This window comes from Hyposmocoma kahamanoa, unplaced genomic scaffold, assembly GCF_003589595.1.
Source record: "Hyposmocoma kahamanoa isolate Upper Pololo Valley unplaced genomic scaffold, ASM358959v1 181, whole genome shotgun sequence".
NCBI lineage: Eukaryota > Metazoa > Arthropoda > Insecta > Lepidoptera > Cosmopterigidae > Hyposmocoma > Hyposmocoma kahamanoa.
In genome coordinates, this window is record NW_020653712.1 from 858,426 (window position 1) to 877,327 (window position 18,902).

The window sequence follows — 18,902 nt, forward strand, 5'->3', positions numbered from 1 at the left end:
TTATAATTATTACTTAAATAATATAAACTAGAATTCCTCTAAATCTCCAGTAAATAACACCTAAAATTTATTAATTAACTGACCAGTAACCGACACTCACCATTATTGAACACCCAGTAATTGGCACTTACCAATAGGCAAAGCGTTACTATGATAGAAAAATTTGTCTAAACCTTATTTAAAATGATTTTAAAAAAGATGTCGAACAGTGGTGCTTGCCGATCACTGGCGCCACCACCGAAGAGTCGATACTTCCTTAGCTCATTTTTTCCCGTACTGAATCGTTCCTATTGCGCCATTCGAGCGGCAGGGACATTGGCTTTATTTCAGACTGTATTTTTTTACAAACGATATTAAAGCCATTTGAAAAACGTATATACGTGTTCTATTTAGTCTTGTAATGTAACATCCAAGATTCAATTAGGCTGCGATTCCACCAGAGACGTGCGAAGTAGCCAGGCGTGCGTGCGAGTGCCACTGAGTGCGTGCGAGTGCAATCAAGTGCACGCGAGTGCCTGCGAGAACACGCGAGTCATGCCAGGAGTGCCCGTGAGAGCCCGCGGGCACTCAAAGGTACACCCACGCACTCGGCGGCACTGGCACGCCTTGCTACCTCGCACATCTCTGGTGGAATTGCAGCCCTTCTTTTTTAGTTATTTAGTTCAGTTGATCATTCAAAATCATTGGTACATGTAACGTACCTGTTCAATACAGTGGTTATCATGTAAAATTTCGAGACAACTTTGTTTTGTTTCTAACGTGAAAATTTTTAGAAATCGTGTTTTTTCTCACCGTATACTAATCAGTGTATGTCGTCAATTTTACCATATATTTTTCCAAAGTGATTGGTTCAACACTTTTACTGTTATACGAAATCATCCATAACCATTTGAAGTTGTCTCGACTATTTATATTCAAGTAGGTATGGCAACCTGAAATATTATTTAATATTTCACGATAATTTACTCGAATACTTCTAAACAAGAAAAATTGCAACCGAAATTAGAAAAAAACTAATCCGAAAATTACTCCTTGCAAAAAAAAACCGAACTCAACAGTGAGTCACCCAATAAATACAAGAAGTGATTCAATTTAGACAAAAAATGCGTTGTTCGTTCTGTCATTACTACGGAGATTAAGGATAAAATTATAGATAAATCCATATTGTTAACTACTTACGAGTATACTCGACTAATGATTAGGTCAATTATAAAGACCTGATACATTAAAGCAGTAGTTATAATTAACTTTAAATAGTTAGAGAACCATCAATATTGTCAGTTCAATTGCGATTGTGGTTCATCATGGACGCTTATTACGTGTGAGTTCTGTTTATTATATTTATTTCCTGCTTTGTTTCTTAGGAGAATATGTTGTATCGCACTGCTTTACAATAGTGTTATAATTCAAAATACGTAAAGTTCAGGATTATGCCATTTCTGAACGTACTATTTTATTATCTACACGCCAATAAAACCGTTTTCAGAATATTGTTGTTGTAGTAATCGCCAGAAACAATTAAAAGATATTTGTAGATATTTTCTTTGTTTCTTACAGTTAAGTATAACTCAAAATGAGACAAACTTCATGTGACCTAGTTCTGGAGAAAACATACAGCCCTTACGGAAAAAGATTAAATTATTAGTGTGTTAAATTAGAGTTAATGCATTTAAAAAAAAATTAAGAAAAAAATTCACATTTTCATATTGTTATACATTCAGGGAAGAAATAAGCATACAGTCCTTACTGAAAAATATGAAATTATTTTTTCCCTTTTATTTTTTAAACACATATAGGAAAAATACATAATTATGGGCATGTAGGAAATTGTTTAGATGTATGTAAATAAACTTTAACCTATACATAAATTTCACGGGAAGCACCGTATACATAATCTATTTACTTGTAATCCTTGCTATACAGTATTTTTTCAACGATATTGGGAAAACCGAAACCATAGGTAATTTTGGTGAAAAAAATTTTTCACACGATCCTTACAACAAACTGAGGTTCGTATTCTAGAACTCTATTCAATACTCAAATCAGGACTTGAGTATTGCAGTGAGCACTGAAAATCATACTCAAGTCCTTGCCATTACGGTCGTATTTCCAGCGCTTGAAATCATACTCAAGTCTGCTCAAATCCTGACTTGAGCATTGAGTAGAGTTCTGGAATGTGACCCTAAGTCGATCAGTATTAAGTTGTGTTGTGATCTGAAACGACGGGACGAACAAGTCGTGCACCTAGTGGTACGCTACACACCCGTACGTAACAGTTGCAGTGCCACTCAGAGCTTTAAATCGCAAAGATCTGAGGGGCACTGCCACTGCACTCGTTACCTTGAGACATACGTCGATAAGTCCTATACACCAGGTCCGTTCAAAGCCGGAACGCAATAATGCTTACATTACTACTTGACGGCGGAAATAAGAAAGTGACAATACTTCTCTGGACGCTTTCACAATGAGTTCTACTAAAATTTTCAATTTTATTCATTTTTATGGATAACTCAAAAAAAAATTACTATATCAAATTTGTTTTCATTAAATTTGTTTTCATTGCATCTCTTATATGATTTCGGATTTCCTCATAAAGCCAAAAAAACCCTGGACTAAATGGAACAAGGAGCAAATTACATATCTTACAATATTTCATAACTGAAATTTTGATACGCGGTTTGGTTTTAGTTAATTATAATTACTTTTTGAATTTTTATAATTATTTGTTATCTTTTTAAGCTATTAGCTTTATGCCCAATGATGGATAAAAAAATTAATCAAAATGGACCTATTCTTCTATTTTTGTCACGGGTACGCGTGCCGCTTAACACCATGCGCACTACCTGTCACTTGATATCATAAATAAACATGATAATGAGAAATTCGCCAAATAAAGATGTATCTCCGAGTCACAAAGAAAATGTCATTATTAACAAATGGAATCTACCAACCTGTCACAGGCCCCATTAACACATAAAAAAGCGGTCGTGAGTGGGTGGAAGCTGCTGTGCCTCTACCAAGAGTTTAACGGAACAAATTGTCGAGAACGACAGCTTAAAATATACTTCACGATTTTGTATCGAAATCACTAAAGACTATTTAAGACACTATTAAAGACTCCGAGGCTTCTCACCTTATTATAATAATTTATTATTATTTAGTAGCAATAGAGCTCCTTGTAAAAGAGTTCGTCCAGGGAAATACTGCCACCTTACCTATTCCAGCCGCCAAGCAGTAATGTTTTTGAAGAGAAAGGGTACTGGTGAAATTACAGGCATATGAGACTTGTCAAGTTATGTCTCAAAGTGACGGGCGTAAAGGCAGTGCACTTCAGATCTTACCCTACAAAGCGGAACGCAATAATGACCCATTACTGCTTGCCAGCAGACATAGGTAAACGCAGGTTGACTCCATTTATGTCACAAATACGTTTAAGAGGCAATGTCTACGCTTCTATAATAAGAATCCAGTTCATATTCAAAATTTGCCATTTAGGTACTAGGTTTAAAATAGTGAAACAAAAACTTTATAATAAAGTTTATATTTATACGTCTGCGTAGGTTCTTGGATGACAAAAATCCGTGGCAGGGACCCGTTTACCTCATTCATGCATTCTCGATCTAAGATGTTTAAATTAAATATTGTATTGATAAATGTATTCAAGTTTCAAATGAATATTTACAAAGAGCAATCCCTAGAGTTTCTTGTTCATTGTTCTCAAGGGAATCTGCCTTACCAATGAGGAGTAGAGTTTAATCAATATAACTATTTCAAGTATAATCCTATATAATAATAGTTATTTGTTATGCAAGGCTGCGAAATTCTTGGTTGACGCGAGTGCTTGTATTTAAACCCGAGCAAGCAGCGAGTGGTTCAGTAGACTTTACTGCCGAGCGAAACACAGAACTTTTCACCTCACTATACCGAAGAAAATGGTAGATGAAAGAAAAACAATTGAACTATAAAAAATCTGTCAAACCATAACGACAAATAAAAATAATAAAATATAGTTACAAAGTAATAAAAAAATCGAACACAAAGAAAAAATGCCTTAAAAATTCCGCGCGATATTCAAAGTTTGTCATATGCGAGGTTTAAAATTAATGCAAACTTTCCTATTTTTCACTATTGTTACAAAAGTTGTTAATTAATTAGCTTATTTTTAAAATTTTCCAAAGAACGTTTAAAATGCTACATAATTATTTTATTTTAACAATATAAATCATCCATTAGTTCAATTATATTTTTAATTTTTATTAATGTTAATTCGAATAAATTAAAGCATTGTACTGCAGTACTAATTAAGTACTGCAGTCTTATGTCTGCTTGGGATTTTTCATCAGAGGAAATACCATAATAATATTATTGATATGATAACAATATTTTTGTTATCTAGCTCTTTAAGAATAAAAATGCAAAGTAGCTCGAGTTATGTGTCCAGTAGAATACCTATAACAATAACGAACGTAAGTCATTAATGGCAGGCACTACCAGAGTTTTCCTTCCTTATATTTTAGCTGACAAGAACCTAACATACAACATTATCCGTAATACAATTAAGAACACGTTAATATATAACCTAAGTACCTTCATAGATGACGGTGCAAATTAATAGAGAAAACGTGGGTGTATACCTACCTACCTATTTTTTTTATAATAACAAAAGACAGGACGAACAAGTCGTGCTGCTGGTGGTAAGTGACACATAAACTCATTACAGTTGCAGTGCCACTCAGAGCTTTAAATCGCAAAGATCTGAGGGGCACTGCCACTGCGCCCGTCACCCTGAGATATAAGTTGACAAGTCCCATGTGCCTGTAATTCATTAGCACCCTTCAATATCGAAAGTTGACAAAAAGAAGTAGCTATAGGTAGAGCTCCTTGTGAAGAGTTGGTCCAGGGAAGTACTGCCACCATACCCATTTCTGCCGCCAACCAGCAACGTCAGCATTACTGTGTTCCAGTTTTGAAGGTTAATAATAATAATTCTTTATTTCGGACCATAAAATATCCATAGTATGTTTGTAAAATAACTTATGTCAAGGTTAGTAATAATCAATGCAACTTAATTATATTTCAAACTTGGCTCCGCCCTTAACTTGCACTATCCAATGTTTCTTTCAGGATAGGACAATAATAACTTCCCTCAATAGCATTTAGAATGCTGTTAGTACTGAGTCCCACGCGACTCATCAGCGAGACAATCTTTTTGCGCATGATGGCCTGGAAGCTGTCCGTGTGAGCTACCGCAAACACACCCAATACACTACACCACGTTGGCAGTCCCATCAGCATTCTAAATGCATTATTATATTGCACACGCAGGGCGTTAAAGGCTCGTTTCGTATACCTAACCCACAGGCTGCTCGAATAAAAATATTAACTTTTAAAAAGATTTAAAAAGCGTTATTTTATAAGCATATTACTCCGAACCGCCAACGCCCTGCGCTCCCTTTCAACATCCAGATCATCGTTTAGATCATTTGTTAAAATATGACCAAGATACTCTATCTGTGACCTTCAACGGAACTCTATTGAACATAATAGTAGGAACATAATACGGTTTAATTTTGCCCGCCTTAAACACCATGACCTCGCCTTTCTTCGGGTTGTAGGGTAGCCTGGTCTAAGATGACGCATCCGATTAGAGTACGCTATGTAGCTTGCCGAGAAGTTATTTACAATACGCTACTAAGTTCAGTGTCATTTTGTAGTGCTAAGAAGTGGAGATTGTTGTACGGAAAAATTACCAAAAATTATAGAAAACCAAGAAACTACCTAAGTCTGAACATTTTGATGTATTTGCATAAAACTTTTTGGAATTTTCAAATTGTTACTGAGACTAAACTAAAACATTTTTAAAACTGACTTTGTATGAAATCGCCCAAAAACTCGTGTAGAGGTCAAACTGCAATCAATTCTGATCACTTGCAACATATGGGGTTAGTAATAGTGGACCAAAGGGTTTTATTCTGAAATGGCCGAGTGTTGCAAGAGCACGCGCGTAGTCTCATACTATTTTTGTTACAATAGTGTACTTCTGACTGAAATTTCTATCGCTATGCCTCGTTATACATCAATTGAAACCTTTAGCTAGAGTCTAGTATTTTTAAAGGTTTAACAGACCTGAGGCATGTGCTCAGAATGTGTCTGAAATATCGGCTGCGCCTGAAGCAACACGACCACTCTGAGGTACGTCCGTGTCACAAGTAGACTCTTTTCAGCTCTCCATGAGCAAAAACCCATGCATACCTATACATGACTAAAAAAATCACATTTCCAAAAAGGCGATTCGTGCAACCGATAAACGAAGTCCTATCAAAAAAGATGTTGCGTACTCTTGCCGACGCACATGCGTACTCTTACCCATAGTACAGTGTAAGAGTACGCAAATCCCATTTTGCATTTTTTTATGAATTACAACCACACTATTAATTATAACTACTTTTCATGTTAGTATTAGTAGTTAGTATAGACTCTTACGAGTCAGATAAGGAAACTATAAAATAAAACAATAGCTGATTTTCTAACACTTTTTGTTTTCATTCTACACGGTCTCAAAACTTAAGTGCGTCGTCTTAAACCAGGCTACCCTATTCTAATCCATGCGCCATGGTATACTCCTCACAAGTCTCAAGCGTCTGCGTCGACGCACTGACCGACGGGCTAAACAGCACCATGTCATAGCTTAAATTATTTATACAAGTGCTTCCTACGTATCATACTGCATGCATGCTGCTGAGCCCGCCTATAAGCTCGTTAACGTACAGGTTAAATAGCTTCGGTGAAGTAATCCCCCCGTGTCTTACTCCACACTCCATTTTGTACTCAGCAGATAACATGTTAGCCCACCTAACCTGATTTTTCTGATTGCTGTACCTGTGCCTAAATAATTCCACACATCTCTCGGTATGCCAGTCTCACTTGATTTTCATTAATTCAGATGGGACTTGCCAACTTATATCTCAGAGTGATATGGTGCAGTGGCAGGTGCCCCTCAGATCTTTGCGATTTAAAGAGCTAAGTGACACTGCAACTGTTATGGACAGGCGTGTCGCTTACCATCAGGCGCACGACTTGTTCGTCCCGTCACATGATATAAAAAAACGCAGTAATGTGAATATTACTGCTTGGGGGCAGGAATAAGATGAACAGGCCTCGAGTTTTCTTTTTTGGTGATGTCACGTGACAGTTCTTGAAATGTTCTTTCTCTTTTAGATCTATCTGCATTTTACTTCTGTCATGTGGTCTGACAATTCAGATGCAAGAAACAGAAGAAGTGGTCACAACGAACACCGGTTATGTGGTTGAACCCCAACAGCAAAATGCCACAGGTAAGTGTACAGCACCACAATTGCATAAATTCCGTGGAGTATTTTCAGTTGATTATAATTTTATTGTAGAGAAGCTCTTTATGGTAAAATATCGATCTCTGATTGAAATAAACGGAAAAAGCTAAAAATACTCAGCTGAATTTCGGGTGAAAGTCCGGTAATGGAATAGAAAATGGAAATTACTGGAATGTTTAGAAAATAAACAGTAAAAAAATGAAATTTTTAATGACAAAATGGGTATGTCCATACTTTAGGTAAATGAGCTCCCTCAATTCCGACCACTGGTAATGTGATATTGCCTTACTCTTCGAAGCATTGTTTTGCGCATGTCTAACACGGTTTCATCATAGCTTAAATATTCAGCTATAAGGGTACAAACTAGGAGGTGAGTCCGGTTTCGCGCACTTTCCGGTAACCGATTTCAATATTACTTGGCAAGTAGATGTCATTCCACGAACTTTTAGAGATCGGGTTTTTTAGTACTCCGTATTGAGATTATTATATTGTTCGTGTAGAACCGCCGCTGCCAGTTACGCCTGCCCCAGTTGTCAACTGTACAACAGGACGCGGTGCGCCCGGTCAGTGCGTTGAACGGCAGGCTTGCGACTACGGAACACCAGCAATCGACTCCACGTTATACGCACCGAGAGGCTACAGAAAGTAAGTCCTTAATATTATTACCATAAGCTTCAGAACGCTATGTAAAAAAATTACTTTACCTACATTCATAATAATAATGGCCTCCATATGAAGTAATCCCAATTATTTTGTCCGCAAATGGGTTAATTCCAGTCAGCCTAGCTATTAAGCTTGAGGCAGTTGGATTTCTGTGGCGTATCGCTTCCAGCACAAATCGCACTTGACAACTAACATAGTATTTATCTGTAGTGTATCTGACAACTAACATAGTGTCATAGTATGTATGGAAACCCTGTGTCGCGGTTAGAGATGGTTAATATAATATATAGCTCAAATTACAACGTTAAATTAAAAAAATATTATAGCAATTATAATTTGAAAGACATAAAGGTGCCAAAATTATAATGATCTCTTTTTCACTTTGGATTGGAGTACGTTAAGAAAATTAAACCAAATGCCATCTAGCGACACAATTTTACAATATTTAAATGCCATACCATCATCAATCTATCCGTGCTTTACTTACGCAGCTAACAAACAAAATCCTTCTTCGTCCTGAGTTATCTCCCTTAATATTTCATAGATGGCACTATATTCTATGTGAAAATTGTAGCATTTATCGTTTGGTGCGAAACGCGAAATAGCTGATTGGTTTATCGTTTTAGTACGCTAAGCGCTAATGCTATTTTAGCACTTAGCAAGTATTATAATTGTAGTTATTTTATAAATTATAATTTTGGTTACGTTTTAATACGATTTTGAGCGAATGGTGGAACGTTAGCAAACTTTCGTCTGGTGAAACGATTTAAATTATGATATAATTAAGTACTTGAATTTATTTAGTTACTTTAGCGTTTGTTTAATTAATAAGTCGTTGTAATATTTGTATATAAAAGTACGAGTGTTGCTTTATTATTAATTAATATGAGTGTAATTTACTGTAAATAACCAGTGTCAAATTTTTATGCAATTTGTAAATAGTAAGTTGTTAAAATATGAAGGGAAGCTCATTGATTTATCGTCTATAACCTGTTACCACCATATTATGTAATAGTTATAAAACAAATGAAATCGGTCGTAACTAATCATAAAAAACTGTAAACTATAGACAATAGATGCTATACACTTCAACTATTTCACGTTTCTTTCCATTCGTTACATTATCACGCGACCTTGAGCTGCTAAAAAATGATAATTTTAGCACTTGAAATAGCGCGCTATAAGAATTTAGCATTTAGCATGCTATGCGAATATAGCAGTTAATCTCATTTTAGTCGCGGTCGCCATGGACACACACACACACACATAGACAACCACAACTTCACGAAACGAATCATTCATAAACGTATACAAATTTTTCTTATGTCCAATTTACGTTGCCGCGTAATATAATTAAAATGTATGTATTGTTATCTTATCCATTGGTATGAAACAGCAAGCTCACTGTAAATAACGAACTTCTCATTTATAAAACCATTCTGACAACTCGTAAGATAACATTCTGCATCTGCTATGCAAACTGCTGCTATGCAAGCAATTCCAATATCTTGATCCATCGAGTATATTTCCAGAAATAGAGACGAAATGTCATTCAATTTGTTTGAAAACTATTCTGCCACATCATTACAGTGACAACTGCGCTCCGATTGGCCAGCCCGAATTCGAAACAATTGACGGGTATCGTCAATTGTTTCACTTCAAATCGACCAGTTAACTTGAGCTTTGCTATAATGGACGAAAATTGCAAAATTATACACATTTCATATTTCATTACCGATGAAATTTGATTTCGTTTATTTTATAATTAGATGTTTTGCTTTTTCTCCATACCACCGAATGGAACATCACGCCATTATTAGAGATATTATTTTTATTACAATAAATACAGAATATTTTTGGAATATACGGAGACGTACACAAGGTCAGTTTTTGGCGCTGTACTATTTCAGCTTTCTAATTTGTAATTTCAGCGCAAACGAGAGATGATATTTAAAAGATGTATCATTGACGTGTTACCAGGAATGTATGGCCCTAATTTCGTCTCTATTTCTGGTTATATACTCGATATCTTGATCACACGGAAGATGCAAAACGTTATCTTACGATCAATTTCTAAGGCTCTATTAAATGGAACGGAAGCGTCCATTTCGTCTCGCTGTGCGGTGGTTGGAATGTTCGAGCCATAGATTTAGTATCTATATACTAAATCTATGGTTCGAGCAGTCGACGTTTGACGTCACACTGCGCCTGCCTTTGCGTGAGTCGGCAGGCATCGCCGACGGCAGATACGAAATTCTCGTGAATGCGCGAGCAATCTCGAGCATGCGCGAGAATTCTAGAAAATTTGTCTTAAATTTATTGACAATTTATAAATATGTGAAGTGTGTGCCCCAAGAACTAGGTAAAAAGTAATGTTTCTTCGTCAGAATCCATCGCGTAACTGAGTCGAAAGATAAAACAAATAATAAGATAAATCATCACTAAAAATTTGGTCGCATTTCAGCAGCGTGAGTCGCACGGCTGCAGCGCTTCTAACAGCGGCTAATTTGATCGCGCCCTTGAGGCTTTTTGTGAAAAATTTCCTATATGTAATCTAAGCGATGATATATGTAATTATCACAACCGAACAGAGCTGCTCATGCGTCATTTTAGCCACATAATTATATTAGTTTGTTTTCATACGGTAACATTATACCTAAGTCAGGTGTTGTTTTGCAGGATGAGGTTCAAAGTAGGGGTTCACAATTTTTTTGCTTTGAATCGATTTTCTGAATCGTAATAGATCATATACCTCTGAATCGATCCACGGATTGTATGCTCTCGAATCGATCTCACAAAAATCGTTTCAAAATTTGTAAATAATTAAACATCTTTATTAATTGCCTTTAATAATTTTATTTTTATTTTCACATATGTCAATCTATGGTTCTATGGCCCCCTTTACACAGACACTCTGTCGCGCGTGATACAGAAATCGTGCGTTTGAGCGCGCGTGTAAAGACTTTGGAAGGGAAAAGGCAACGGCGCGCGATTGCCCTCATCAGTCGCGCGCTCTCCAACACGCGCCAGTTTCACGCGGTCTATCCAACGCTATTAGCCTTTACACGGACGCTCTTTCCGTTGTAACAAAAACGAACACGAGCACTCGCGCGCGAAAGAACGTTAGCTTAAAAAAATTGAAACAAGTAATCGGGCACGATTGCGCGTGCACGCGCAAACCTGTACGCTCCAAATCACGCGCGATAGAGTGACTATGTAAAAGGGGCTATTGTATGAAAATTAGTAGTAGTTTTTCACGAGCTGCAGTGGCGCCACTGTGGCGCTTTTATAAGCGTCTACCTTGAGGGCGCCCTAAGCTGTTCAGCTACCGGGGTCGTCGATATTTTGAATAAGCAAGCCCTAATCAACATTTCTCGAACACTAGCCCTAGCTAGCGACTAAGTAAATAACTAGATACAGTTGTCATTACAAAAATAACATTAAACAACAGTCAATTCTGTTCTTAAATTAAATTAGTTAATTTGACATACTTAAAAATAATATATAATCGTGCAAACCAAGGGATAGCAGATTGAGGACGCAAAATGCGCTTGAAATCAAGCACAATGTCTAATTTAAACAAATCTGCCTTTTTTGAAAATGGAATAAAATGAATGACACTTGAGTGTGTGCGAGTTGTAGTGAGTGCAGTCTGCCTGCCTATTAGAAATACGAGACATATTGAAAAGTTTTCAATAATTATTTATGAATAAAAATTTATTTCGATACTTCTAGGACATCTGTCAAAATAAGTATAATGAAGGTAATAACGCAATTAGTAAATAATAGAAAGTTGTAACATTCACAATTCAGACATTTTTGGCAAAATGTTACCTTCTTTCACAATTTATCGATAGAACTGTCGACAACAACTACATGACTATATAAAATTTTATGAAAACTGGCAACCCTGCAAATTTTACTCCCTCACAATGTTGGATAATTTTCCGAAAAATTTCAAATACTGAGTAATAATTTTTCGGAAAAATTCTGAAAAATTGGAAAAAAATAATTCAGAGACTCATAACATGTTCTACATTTAGACACATCTTTTAAAGTTTCATGAATATTATTGACATTGTCAAATGTAATTTTCTAAACCCTGCTTAACTAATCTTCACAAATTCTCATTGAGTTTAATGTCTTCAATTTTTGACAGGTGTCACTGTCAAATGTGAAAAACATTCAGAAAAGTGTAAATTTTCTGAAAAATATGATTTTTTCATAATGGAAATTTTTCCATGACCCAACAGTACTTTGAGTAAATAATAAAAATGGAAGTAAATTAATTTGCTACTCCGCGAACTTAAATCGTGCAAAATAGCCGCAGTATGTTGAATATTATTTCAGGTAGTTAATAACTAAATAGCACAAGCGCAACTACAGTCACAGACACCACCACCAAAAATATACCCGACATATGATTTGCCTCTCTACGAGCCATCCTCAGGGGTTGTTGATTGTTCGACACTCGGCCAAAGAATGCACATTACTTTGTCTTCAAAAATGACAGACTATAGGTTTCTTAATCATCTATCAATCTCTTATCTAACATTTATGATGCCACCAATTCTGACACAAGTCAGCCATTGGAAATTCTCCATCACAGTTAATGCATTTCCAATTTGGTTCATTCATATGATATGTCGTAAAATGATTAACCAAATTCACATCCATATTGTTCCCAGAGAACCGTAACATACACAATTTACATTCCACCTCTATGTACGTTGAACGACCTGGAATAATTTGTTGAACCGTCGCTTCCGGTTTTACTTTACGCAATGACCATTCACATTCAGGTACAATTGTCTCTTGTAACTGTAGATCATATTTATCATCATTGTCATCAATATTGCTTACAACATCAGTATATAAATACCTCACATAGGGATATTTACTCCATTTCCGTCTATAAATTGCCGGAACAGTCAATTCTTCTGGTGCCAATTGCATGTCTCTAAGGAACATTTCCAAAACAATATTTATAATGTTTTTTATAGATGTATCAGCAGTTAGATTGTTAATCTTATGAACAGTATCAATTATTTCATCTTTCGCTACTTGAGAATTATATATGCTTCTTTTATTCATGTGAAAATTTAAATCCAATGGAATTTTATCGATTTTTGGCTTTCCTAATTTCATATTAACTAACAAATGTTTCAAAATGTGTTTAGTTTTACGTAAAAATATGAAATTTTTAAAGTCGAACCGTATTTCAATGCACCACCAGTTCAAAATTGCTTGCAATGGTAACACTCCTACAGTTATTTTTGACGGTGTAATGCCAGTAGTATTCAATATTGTGTAATTCAATTCAGAGATTGGTCTTTTGTAGAATAATCTGTTTAATTGAGATCTTGAGCAATGAATTTCCATAATCACGTCCTTAGTTTTCTTCTTCTCATTTATACTGTTCAGTGCCTCTTTAGCCATTGGTTTGGCCAAGTCTAACATAGCCTTGAGATAGGTCTTTAAGTCTATGTACTTTGTTTCTAATAGCTTATTAATGTCATCATTATCACCTTTGGATTTTAATTCGTTAACGACTTTGTCGAACTCGTCCCATAGAGGCCAGTGTTTTAAGAATTTTTTCAAAACACCCAAATAAACATCGAGCTCTAGCTCGTGTAATTCATTTATGTTTACACTGAATTCTCTTTCGAGTATGTTAATGATCTGAGAGTTTGTTAGTACCGTATTTTCTTTACTATCATTACTGATCAAACGCTTGAAGAGGCCCATGATTGGTTGATCTGGAATATAAGTATATAATAATATTAAACAAATGGAATTGCAGACAAGAAAAAACAGTACAGAGTACTAATAAACCGACCTCAAAAGTAATTCATCCCCTAGTTCGCCACCCTTAAGAGGTGGAATATTTTCTTCAAATTTAAATGGGACCACATCTGAGGTACCCTCGTCCCAACAAGAATCATCAAAATCGGTTCACAAATGCATTATTGCGCAAAGGACATACAAAAAAAACACACATTCGAATTGAGAACCTCCTCCTTTTTTTGAAGTCGGTTAATTATATAAACAATAATAATTTTCTGTTGTGTAGCAATGGCAGTGCCTGGGCATGGGACCTGTAAAGGGCTCGAAATGTTGCTTTGTTTGAAAAAAACATTTGCGATTTAAATCCGGAAAAATAGTTTCATTTCCTATATGTAGCAATCGCTAAAACCTAAGAACTCGACAATTTGTCCATGAATTTTTTATTTGGAATATCCATATTTCATTTTTTACGGTAATAACTGCATTCCGCCACAAGAACGTCTCTTGGCCGTCGAAATTAGGCAATAAATAACCCTAAATTTAAAAAATCGATGATAAAAAGCTTTAAATAAAATTACTATCCGTGGACTTGTAACAATTATTATGAGGAAAAACAAGTAACTAAATAGGCAGACATAATGTATTGCCGGACATTTTCATACCTCCAATGTCTTCACCCGACTTGTCAAGAGTCACCACGTCGTTCGAAGAATCCGTGTCTTCCATTATTAAACAGATTTATTTAAAATATTATTATTTTACAGAAAAACAATTCAATTACAGAGCGAACGCAGAGCGACGTAGAGCACAGACTAGAATGACAGTCTTTTTTTTTCCATCCTCAAATCTCACCACAGATAATAAATCTACTTTTTTTTTGTTGGTTTCGTCCGAAAAAGCCAGGCTTGGATCTATTTAATATACTGCCTCGTTGTCAGTCTCTTGTAGGCGCAATTTTTTTTCACATAAGGAAAATTCGTTCATTAATCTTTGGTTAATAAAATCTAAGAATACGGTATGGTAGTTTTCAAGCCAAATATAAATACAGTTATACTTTTAAAATTAATAAACTATCATAATTACAAAAAGAAAAAAGTCTATTTTAGATCGAACATCTGTATACAAATAGTAACAAATTGTATTTTGTAAAATATTATTAATTTCTTGAAACTTCTTATTTACGAAATGAATCCATGACTTCATTTAAATTTGTTTTTTTTCCATTGTTTTTTATTTCTTCACGTTCTTTAACACTTTCCACCATATATAAATACCACAAGAGACACATTATTATAATTAATATAAATTAATAATTTATTAGCAATATATATTATTATTAATAACCTAACTAATTTTTGTTGCAGAGTATGCAAAGAAACTGAAGCGTGCTGCCCATTGAAGTCGATTGTAGTGGCGACGGCGGCGCCGCAGCAGATTAACAATATGCAAGACGATAGCACATTTGATTTTGACGCTGATGACTAATATAATTGATATTAAAATTCTCTTAAGATGTATATAATGTTAATTTCTTAAGATTTCTTAATGTTATAAATCAGTATATTTTTATAAAATCATATCAAGTCAGTTAATTACTATTTTACATGTTTGGCTATATTATATAATTATGATTTTTATACAAATATTATACAAGCACTAGAAAGCAAAAGAAAATAAAATAAAACATTTATTTATTGAAAAGATAAGTACATCATCAACCTTTTTGTTTATTTATATCTCACAGTTCCTCGCCTGAACCTTTTTTCACTCTCCATCTTCATACATTATCCCTTTTCCTTTAATACTATGATAGTGACAGATAATGACATAAATTTTCTCGTTAATCACCGTTAATAAACAAGTCAAAACTTATGAAGACAGGACATTGGCGAAATCGCCATTTTTTTTGTATAATTTTTATAATAATACTAAACTACCGTACATAGTTATTTTTACTTGACATTGGCAAAAGCATTGATTATTTCGATAGGGCCATAACATTTAAAAGAAGAAGAACAAGTCAAGATGCCTTGACAGTGAAGCTTACCGCGCTTTTTTGTTCAATCCTCTAAGTTCTGTAGGCCTAGCACGATAAGGCGCGACTTGCGCAAGAGCGACATAATCCATCAAGCCAAGTCTTGTTAAAAATAAAATTCTGAAGTTTTCGCTGTTTTTTTCTCCCCAAGACACAGATAGAGTACCACACAACAAACGCAAATGCGGGAAAATAGTATGGCGCCAGCGTCTATGCGGAAAAGGCACGGAACTAAAACCGAGTGTACTACCTGCTTGTTTAAGTTTGTTCATTCGAAGTAAATTAAAAAAATTGGTACTTTAATGGTACTTTTTACATTAGGGATTATAGGATGCACTTTACTCCCGCTACGTAAGGCTATATTGACGTACTTTTAGAGCATGAAAAGTGTAAAATATATATTTAGGCTCAATTTATATCGCCGCGAAATGGAATGGAAACAGTTTTTTGTACCGAAATTGTTCATAGCTTTGAACTTTTGTTAATTGTGTAACGTATAAACTAGATACGTACGATACTAATTGCCGCACGAGAATTCTCTGGAAGACGTGCGACCTGTTTTTTGACTCTTATTCGAATTAGCTCATACCATAGATGAATTATAGGTACGTTCATACTATGTTATGTTACACAACCGACATAAGGCTGCCTTTCCACCAAAGAAGTGCGAAGTAGAGAGGCGGTGCGAGGATGTGTTATGGGCTTTTGTCAGATATGCGCGGGCGGGGCACGGTGTGGTGGAATCAGTTAGTGTCATAGTTTCAGTAGCTTTACTTTCCTACACCGTTTTGCACACATTCCTCGCCCGCATCCCTCGCACACATCTCTCACTATTTTGTATGTACAAAAAGTTAGCTACGATAACCCTTTTCCACAGGAGCAGCGCTAAGCGAGGCTAGGAAAATGAAGTAATCCTATCGGTAGACTTTTTCCCCGCACACCGCCTCGCTACGTCGCACATCTCTGGTGAAAAGGCAGCCTAAGGGCGCCTTCTCACTGGGAGTATTCGCCTGTGATGTAACAGGTCAAATTCGAGCATTATATCAGTGAATGAAGAGAACCGAGCATTACAGAACGCAGCCTGTAATGATACAATTTATGACATTACAGTAGTGAGTGAGAGCACCTGTGTTACAATTTGTAACATCAATGCGCACCAGTTGTAATGACCGTGTCGCGGCGTAGGCTCAGTGACTGACGGCAGGCAGGCAGCGGCCAGGGGGGCTACTATGAACTTATAAGCAGCCAGCCAAATTCCATGTAATTCACTTGACGTGGTAAAACTGAATTTCTTAAATTCGTATCATGACTTACACAAAGTTGAATGGGAATGGCATGAGAGGATGAAGAGTTTTATTTTTTAATGCTGGAAGAGGTGCCAAATTGATAAATTTGATAATAATAATAGTCCAATCACAAAAAATATATGATTGCTAATAGTCCTTAAATAATTGATTGCATTGAGCAAAATTATAATTTATTAAGCACATTTCTACGAAATAAAATTTCAAGTTACGCCTTCAAATTCAATAAAAAGCAATTTCTCTTTACATGCAAACATCCGTTGTTTATAAATTTTGCACGAAAAAATAGATAATTTAATTTCGCATAGAATATATTGTTCACTTTTTTTTTATTTATATAGTTCATAATTAAGTTAAGTGTTATTATTTGATAAAAAATCATTTCTTTCCACTCGCTAGCTCTGCGCAGTACTAAGCTCAGACGCCTTTCAGGCTTTGCGACGGGCAGACTGCACGTGTGTTTTTGAGCGGGTTTATGCCAACAAAAAGTTGTTGTTTTTAACCGACTTCAAAAAAGGAAAAGGTTCTCAATTCGACTGTATGTTCTTTTTTTTGTATGTATGTTACGCGATAACTCCGGTATTTGTGAACCGATTTTCATGATTATTTTTTTGTTGGAAAGGGGGTACTTCCATAGTGGTCCCATTTAATTTTCAAGAAAATCATCCACCTCGAACGGGTGGCTGTTCACGCAGGAAGATTCATTTTTATAAATAGCGCCTAATTTTAATTTAGGAGCAATTACTTTTATGGTTGATTTTGCTATTTCTCCAATTCTAGGCGTTTTTGTCTTAATATACTTTGAGTAGTGAGAACCGATTTTTATTATCTCCAGTGTCAAGTCCTGTATAGTGGCGAACTGGGGGATATTTTAATAAAACTTAGCAAATAGACGTAATTCCACGTACTTTTGAGGTCGGTTTTTTTAATACTCTGTACTGAGATTATTAATAATTTTACTTTTATTGACTTCACTAGGAAATACCTTCTTCCTGACATTTATTAATGACCTACCGTCCCATATCACTGATGGCTTATTGGTTTTGTTCGCTGATGATACCACTGTAATTGTTTGCGGCCGAACTTACGACGAACTCAATATAAAAGCAGGAAATGTATGAGTCTATGAAATAAATGAGTCTATAAATGTATGAGTATATGAGTCTGATGAAATGGTTTACTTCCAATGGTCTCATTCTCTGGTAGATCAATCCCGAGGCCAACGTGTTTAGATAGTCCAATGCCCATAACTGACCACAGTAAGTTCTTATGATTCATTCTGGATGAAAATTTAACGTGGAAGCGTCATATAAATTCTATGTGTGGTAGACTAACTAGTGCGACTTATACACTAAAAAAATTAAAACTTGTCGTTACAGATTCCATAGTAGGACAAACATATTTCGCATATTTCCACCCCATAATGTCGTATGGTACCATTCTATACTATGAGGATACTTGCCGGAGTAACACGTAGAGTCTCTTGTAGGGACTTATTTGTGAGACACAGGATAATGACCATGTATTCGTTGCATTTATATGGAATAATCACATTCATACGAAAAAACTAAGTGCAAGTAAGGCATGAAAGGGTCGTACCGCGACGGTAAACACTGACTAAAAAAATCCGCGCGTAATCGGCCCGACTTATTATGAGCCCTTAATTTAAAAAATGAGCCTAATGATGAAACATTTGATCATCGACTAATATAAAAGTCATATATATATAAAATACATAAATACATATTATATATGTATATATAT

General features: G+C 35.5%; 1 protein-coding gene across 1 annotated transcript; it reads left to right on the forward strand.

Annotated features, from left to right (window-relative positions):
• Positions 1-1,284: 1,284 nt before the first annotated feature.
• On the forward strand, positions 1,285-15,411 carry LOC113226096. The gene is made up of 4 exons (XM_026458614.1): positions 1,285-1,321; positions 7,219-7,334; positions 7,850-7,994; positions 15,164-15,411. The coding sequence occupies exons 1-4, from the start codon at positions 1,305-1,307 to the stop codon at positions 15,282-15,284; spliced, it is 399 nt and encodes a 132-aa protein (XP_026314399.1). The 5' UTR covers positions 1,285-1,304; the 3' UTR covers positions 15,285-15,411.
• The last annotated feature ends 3,491 nt before the right edge of the window (positions 15,412-18,902 follow it).